Source organism: Erpetoichthys calabaricus, chromosome 5 (genome assembly GCF_900747795.2).
Source record: "Erpetoichthys calabaricus chromosome 5, fErpCal1.3, whole genome shotgun sequence".
Classification (NCBI taxonomy): domain Eukaryota; kingdom Metazoa; phylum Chordata; class Cladistia; order Polypteriformes; family Polypteridae; genus Erpetoichthys; species Erpetoichthys calabaricus.
The window spans coordinates 18,272,991-18,280,597 of record NC_041398.2 but is presented as its reverse complement, the minus strand read 5'-3'; the positions used below and the strand labels follow the sequence as shown (position 1 = coordinate 18,280,597).

General features: G+C 38.7%; 1 protein-coding gene across 2 annotated transcripts in view; it reads left to right on the top strand.

The window, feature by feature from the left end:
* Window positions 1-6,963, top strand: part of LOC114641668 (zinc finger protein 271-like) — a 24,115-nt gene extending 17,152 nt beyond the window's left edge. For both annotated transcript variants that reach the window (XM_051927399.1, XM_051927400.1), the window contains one exon: window positions 4,686-6,963. In XM_051927399.1, the coding sequence (XP_051783359.1) occupies window positions 4,686-6,829 (2,144 nt within the window). In that variant the 3' untranslated portion in view covers window positions 6,830-6,963. The remainder of the gene's footprint in view (window positions 1-4,685) is intronic.
* Window positions 6,964-7,607: the final 644 nt, after the last annotated feature.

Below are 7,607 nucleotides of genomic sequence, written 5' to 3'. Positions count from 1 at the left end.
ATAGTTTGATTTTGGTCTCATCTGACCATAAGACCTTTTTCCACTTGGCATCAGAATCTTCAAGGTGCATTCTGGCAAAGCTCAAATGAGCCTTCATGTGGCCTTTCTTGAGAATTGCGACCCTCCTGAAAAAGCCACAATGGTGGAGCACTTGTGAAATTGTTGTCACATGCACACCATTAATGACCACTCTGTGCCATCAAATCCTGTAACTCCTTCACAGTGGCCATTGTGCCTCTCGGTAGCCTCTCTTACCAGTGTCCTCCTTGCTCTTCCATCCAGTTTGGAGGATGCAGGGAGGGTCCTAGTAGTACCAAACACTTCTTTATGATGGACTTTACTAGGCTCCTTGGGATTGATAAAGCCTTTGAGATGTTTTTGTCTCCATCTCCTGCCTTATGTCTGTCCACAACTCTGTCCCTGAGATCTTTTGAAAGTGTCTGGCCACCCCTAGTCAGTTGTTTGCTGTCAGTTGCACTACCAAGGAAGGGAATGAATGGACCAGGAACAGCTTCACTAATCCCACTCATTACAACTGATCACAGATGGGAGGAAGACAGTAACCAGGGTCTGCAATGGAAATGGGGGGCACTTACACCTGATTGAGTTTAGGAGGGGGGTGATCCTTTATCTCAGTATGTCTTAGTTTTTATTTTTTTAAATTCTTCTGAACTGTAGCTGTGATATCTGTCACTTGGATGTTAGAGGGTGCATTGAGTGAGTAAAGCTGGAAAAAATATTAGTTTGTGTGTTTACATTTAAGGCTGTAAAGCAAAAAAAATGGGAATATTTCAAAGGGGGGGATTCTTTTTATACCCACTGTAATTACAAAAATGATAAAATATAGGTAAAACTTTGTGCTTAAAAATGCCAAGAATTAATAATATAAAACATTTAAATATCATCATTTGTTGCCACCTTTTTTTTTTAAAAAAAGCATAATTAGATATTAGATAAAACCATAATTAGATGTTGCTGTATTCTTAGTTCCACTAGCATTTATTTTGTTTTCTGCTTAAAAACATGGTATCACATAAAAAAAAAATAAAAATAAAATAAACTGGCTATAGAAAGTGGCAAGAAATCATATATATCACATTTAAATTATTATGCCATTTGTTCCCTTTGGACTTTTTTGGTCAGCAAGACTCATAAGGAAATGATAAAGACATAATAACAAAAAACTGTCTGTTAAGGTGTGTTCTATGAAATTAAAATAGTAAGTTATAAAAAGTCCCAAACACTAAATGGTGCAAAGATGTTCACAGTCATGTCACGGACAAGAAAAATGGCCAATGTCGACACCTTCTAGGATCAGCTGTTCTAAGCTGCTGCCCTCGAGGACTGCTTAGAGCTTTTAGACCACCAGCACAAGTAAGGACTTAAAAGAAAGCCACTTGTCACTGTGATACAAGACATGACAATATGTGTGCATGTATTGTATAATAATAAAAGAGTAATATGTTAAATAGATTCAATTACACACCTCAATAATTGACTGAAGTGGACCTCATTGTTCTTTTTATTATAATCCATATATATATATATTAGTTATGTGTGTGTGTGTGTGTGTGTGTGTGTATATATAATATATATTGTAATGGATGGCCGGGTCCCATGACCAGCCGGGACACCCCTGTTGTACAGGTGCTGGTCATAAAATTAGAATATGATGACAAAGTTGATTTATTTCAGTAATTCCATTCAAAAAGTGAAACTTGTATATTAGATTCATTCATTACACACAGACTGATGTATTTCAAATGTTTATTTCTTTTAATGTTGATGATTACAACTGACAACTAATGAAAGTCCCAAATTCAGTATCTCAGAAAATTCAAATATTGTGAAAAGGTTCAATATTGAAGACACCTGGTGCCGCACTCTAATCAGCTAATTAACTCCAAACACCTGCAAAAGCCTTTAAATGGTCTCTCAGTCGAGTTCTGTAGGCTACACAATCATGGGGAAGACTGCTGACTTGACAGTTGTCCAAAAGACGACCATTGACACCTTGCACAAGGAGGGACAGACACAAAAGGTCATTGCTAAAGAGGCTGGCTGTTCACAGAGCTCTGTGTCCAAGCACATTAATAGAGAGGCGAAGGGAAGGACAAGATGTGGTAGTAAAAAGTGGACAAGCAATAGGGATAACCGCACCCTGGAGAGGATTGGGAAACAAAACCCATTCAAAAATGTGGGGGAGATTCACAAAGAGTGGACTGCAGCTGGAGTCAGTGCTTCAAGAACCACCACACACAGACGTATGCAAGACATGGGTTTCAGCTGTCGCATTCCTTGTGTCAAGCCACTCTTGAACAAGAGACAGCGTCAGAAGCGTCTCGCCTGAGCTAAAGACAAAAAGGACTGGACTGCTGCTTTCTGATGAAAGTAAATTTTGCATTTCCTTTGGAAATCAAGGTCCCAGAGTCTAGAGGAAGAGAGGAGAGGCACAGAATCCACGTTACGTGAGGTCCAGTGTAAAGTTTCCACAGTCAGTGATAGTTTGGGGTGCCATGTCATCTGCTGGTGTTGGTCCATTGTGTTTTCTGAGGTCCAAGGTCAACGCAGCCGTCTACCAGGAAGTTTTACAGCACTTCATGCTTCCTGCTGCTGACGAACTTTATGGAGATGCAGATTTCATTTTCCAACAGGACCTGGCACCTGCACACAGTGCCAAAGCTACCAGTACCTGGTTTAAGGACCATGGTATCCCTGTTCTTGATTGGCCAGCAAACTCGCCTGACCTTAACCCCATAGAAATTCTATGGGGTATTGTGAAGAGGAAGATGCAATACACCAGACCCAACAATTCAGAAGAGCTGAAGGCCACTATCAGAGCAACATGGGCTCTCATAACACCTGAGCAGTGCCACAGACTGATCGACTCCATGCCACGCCGCATTGCTGCAGTAATCCAGGCCAAAGGAGCCCCAACTAAATATTGAGTTCTGTACATACTTTTCATGTTCATACCTTTCAGTTGGCCAACATTTCTAAAAATCCTTTTTTTGCATTGGTCTTAATTGATATTCTAATTTTCCGAGATACTGAATTTGGGACTTTCATTAGTTGTCAGTTATAATCATCAACATTAAAAGAAATAAACATTTGAAATACATCAGTCTGTGTGTAATGAATGAATCTAATATACAAGTTTCACTTTTTGAATGGAGTTACTGAAATAAATTAACTTTGTCATGATATTCTAATTTTATGACCAGCACCTGTATATGGCTATTTTTATTTTATTATTACATGATTTTTGTTTTATTTCCGATGCCTCCAGTCCGTGGCTTTATTGCTAACTGCAATCATGAGGTTTCCTGGGCCATGGCCCTGGTATACTCAGTTGCTGTTGTCATTATCATGACTTTATAATATACAAAATTGAAGTTTAATCATGAGTAATTCTTTGACCAACTTTGTGGACACCTTTAAAGAATTCTAATGTTACTTTTTGATTTGTGTTTTTGATCTTTGCTAGTTTTTCTCTCTATGATTTTGTTTTGTTTTCATTGGTTTTCTTTCACTTCAGTGCAGAATTTCTTGTGCTCCTATTTGAATTTACAGATGCGGCACATCTCAGTTCTGCAACTTGGTGGGTTCATAACAGATTAATGTGTTTTTATATATATATATATATATATATATATATATATAATATAAAATATTCATGGCATTAGTAGTCTGAATCTCAGTCTGACTGTATGGGTGGTTACCTACCAAGTAACGCTTGTGGTTAGTCAGCAAGTCAGCTAACATCCACCACGGTGCCCTCTTTCAGTTGCAAGAAGCAGATCATAGAATGGTTGAAATAGTTTTACTGTCAAATAATGCGATTCCCCGAGAGGGGGGTGCAGTGAGTGTGTACACCAGAATTACAACGAAACACGTGTCGCATACTCTTTGTATTATTTGACAGTAAAACTATATAATGCCAATATGACTTCATATGAATGCATATTCTAGTAATTTTTGAACAATGTTCTTGCATGTAGTTTTCCTCTGTCACATTGTCACTGAATACGTTATTGTTTTAAGCGTTTTGACATCTGACGTTCTGATATTATGACTAGCGCATTTACAAAATGGACAAAGCATTTTGTTTTTGAGTAATGATCTTTAATTATGCAATGCAGAAATTTAGAACAGTAATGTACTCTTGCTTTCTTAACAGCACACACAGTTTCTTTGTTATTATAGATTGTGTTATTTCTTGTTCAGCTGCAGAAAAAGATGACCACTGTCCCTGTTGCATGTTCTTTTGTCCCACGACACACCATTCATCCCATCAGATTCACACTTCAAGTCACAGTCACTCAACCTACAGATACTGCACTCTCCTCTATGTATCTTTTATCCCTCACAGATATTCTCAATGATCTGCTGTCTGAGCTGCTTAAGTTTTTACAACTGAACACAAAAATAGTTGCCTCAGCCCATCTTGAGGTGAGGGTAATCACTTTGCATTTCTGAAATTGATTGTGCCTCAGTTTGAAAATAAGGCTTATTCAAATAAGACTTAGTTAGCTACGTCTGAGTTTCATAACTGTTCTTCTTAGACTTCAGTAGGAATGGAACTGAGGGGTGAGGCAGAGATGCCAATCAGTTTGCCACCTATTCATGTTAAGGTTGTATATATTTAAAAATATTTAATTTCCTAATTCTTTCTTTAATTGCAGATGTATGTCTGAATGTCAGCTCCTCGCCATCTTTATCTCTTCAACCCACTCTTCAATTCAACTTGGAACAGAAACGGGACAAAGGGAACATGAAGAAATCGAGAGGATCAGAGAATTTGACATTATCCTCTTTCCATTGTAGTTCTCTTTCTTTGAAAGAAGCTGTCAAAACTGACAAAGATCAAGGACATAACACAGATTCAGAGGCTTTGCGTACTGGTCAAGAATGTGGAGAAATGTTTAAAAACAAGACTGACTGTAAAGATAACAAATCAGTTCATTCAAAACCAAAGCCATTTTGCTGTTTGGAATGTGGCAAAAGATTTTTCTGGAATAGCGATCTTCAGAGTCACACAAGAATTCATACTGGAGAAAAGCCGTATAGCTGTGCTGAATGTGGCAAAAGATTTAGCCAGAGTAGCAATCTTCGGAGTCACTCAAGAATACACACTGGAGAGAAACCATATTGCTGTTCTGAATGTGGCAAAAGATTTATCCGGAGTAGTGATCATCAGGTACACATGAGAATTCATACTGGAGAAAAACCTTATTGCTGTTCTGAATGTGGCAAAGGATTTAGCCAGAGTCACACTCTTCAAAGTCACATGAGAATTCATACTGGAGAAAAACCATATTGCTGTTCTGAATGTAGCAAAGGATTTAGCCACAGTAACGCTCTTCAGAGTCACATGAGAACTCATACTGGAGAAAAACCTTATTGCTGTTCTGAATGTGGCAAAGGATTTAGCCAGAGTCACACTCTCCAGAGTCACATGAGAATTCATACTGCAGAAAAGCCATATTGCTGTTCTGAATGTAGCAAAGGATTTATCCGGAGTAGCGATCTTCAGAGTCACACAAGAATTCATACTGGAGAAAAGCCATATAGCTGTGCTGAATGTGGCAAACGATTTAGCCAGAGTAGCAATCTTCGGAGTCACTCAAGAATACATACTGGAGAAAAACCATATTGCTGTTCTGAATGTGGCAAAAGATTTATCCGGAGTAGTGATCATCAGGTACACATAAGAATTCATACTGGAGAAAAACCTTATTGCTGTTCCGAATGTGGCAAAGGATTTAGCCAGAGTCACTCTCTTCAGAGTCATACAAGAATTCATACTGCAGAAAAGCCATATTGCTGTTCTGAATGCAGCAAAGTATTTAGCCACAATAACGCTCTTCATAGTCACACAAGAATTCACACTGGAGAAAGGCCATATTGCTGTTCTGAATGTGGCAAAGGATTTATCCGGAGTAGCGATCTTCAGAGTCACACAAGAATTCATACTGGAGAAAAGCCGTATAGCTGTTCTGAATGTGGCAAAAGATTTAGCCAGAGTAGCAATCTTCGGAGTCACTCAAGAATACATACTGGAGAAACACCATATTGCTGTTCTGAGTGTGGCAAAAGATTTATCCGGAGTAGTGATCATCAGGTACACATGAGAATTCATACTGGAGAAAAACCTTATTGCTGTTCCGAATGTGGCAAAGGATTTAGCCAGAGTCACTCTCTTCAGAGTCACATAAGAATTCATACTGGAGAAAAACCATATTGCTGTTCTGAATGTGGCAAAGGATTTAGCCACAGTAACGCTCTTCAGAGTCACATGGGAATTCATACTGGAGAAAAACCTTATTGCTGTTCTGAATGTGGCAAAGGATTTAGCCAGAGTCACACTCTTCAGAGTCACATGAGAATTCATACTGGAGAAAAGCCATATTGCTGTTCTGAATGTAGCAAAGGATTTACCCGGAGTAGCGATCTTCAGAGTCACACAAGAATTCATACTGGAGAAAAGCCGTATAGCTGTTCTGAATGTGGCAAACGATTTAGCCAGAGTAGCAATCTTCGGAGTCACTCAAGAATACATACTGGAGAAAAACCATATTGCTGTTCTGAATGTGGCAAAAGATTTATCCGGCGTAGTGATCATCAGGTACACACAAGAATTCATACTGGAGAAAAACCTTATTGCTGTTCTGAATGTGGCAAAGGATTTAGCCAGAGTCACTCTCTTCAGAGTCACACAAGAATTCATACTGGAGAAAAGGCCCTGAAGGAGTATGTTAGAGAAGTGAAGGTGAAGAAGCAGAAGGAAGAAAAGAGGGAGAAAGCAGTAAAAAAGTCACCTTTCTAATTGCCTAAGTTTTGATGAGTACCTTCATGTTGGTGGTCTTTGCTTTAAAAGGTGTATACCAAAACTCATCAAGGCAAAACTACTATTATAGTATGAAAAGGAACCCAAAAAGTAACTTATACTGGCCACACATCTCCCAGGATACACCTGCCTCTGAACTAGGGTAAGTGATGGTGCTAGAAAAGAAGATCTGCAATGTGGTGTCAGTCCAGATGGACATTGTTGCTGGCCCCACACACAGGGGTATGTATGGAACAGACCTCAAAAATGCAGATTGAGCAAGAAACGAAGAGGATTTGACACAGTTCAGTGGTCACTTGAAGACAGAGGAGATCATGCACTGCTGCTTTTATGCAACAAGTCTTGAATTTCTGACTAAAGGATAGCTCAGATAAAACTGGAATCCCAGAAGGCAGTATCAATTTCCAAACTAAATAAGATAACTGATTCAAACCTGAGATCGCTAATCATGACAGTTAAAGAGAGCAAGTAAACTTAAGAGAAATTACAATGCTTACAAAGAGCAGCAAAATAACTAATACAATAACAAAGGCAAGACCCAGGGGGCATAAGAATAGAACTGACAAAGACCTGGAATGAAGAGAAGAGGCGCAATCTTGTATGGTGTGACATCTACTCAAACATAAAAGTATCAGCCACCAAACCTAGAAATAAAGAGGAAACTGACATTTGAAAACAAATTCAGAAATAAAAACCTAAATTTGAACAGAAACACAACAGAGAATGCTTACTACTCAGAAATGGAATGTATTTAAAA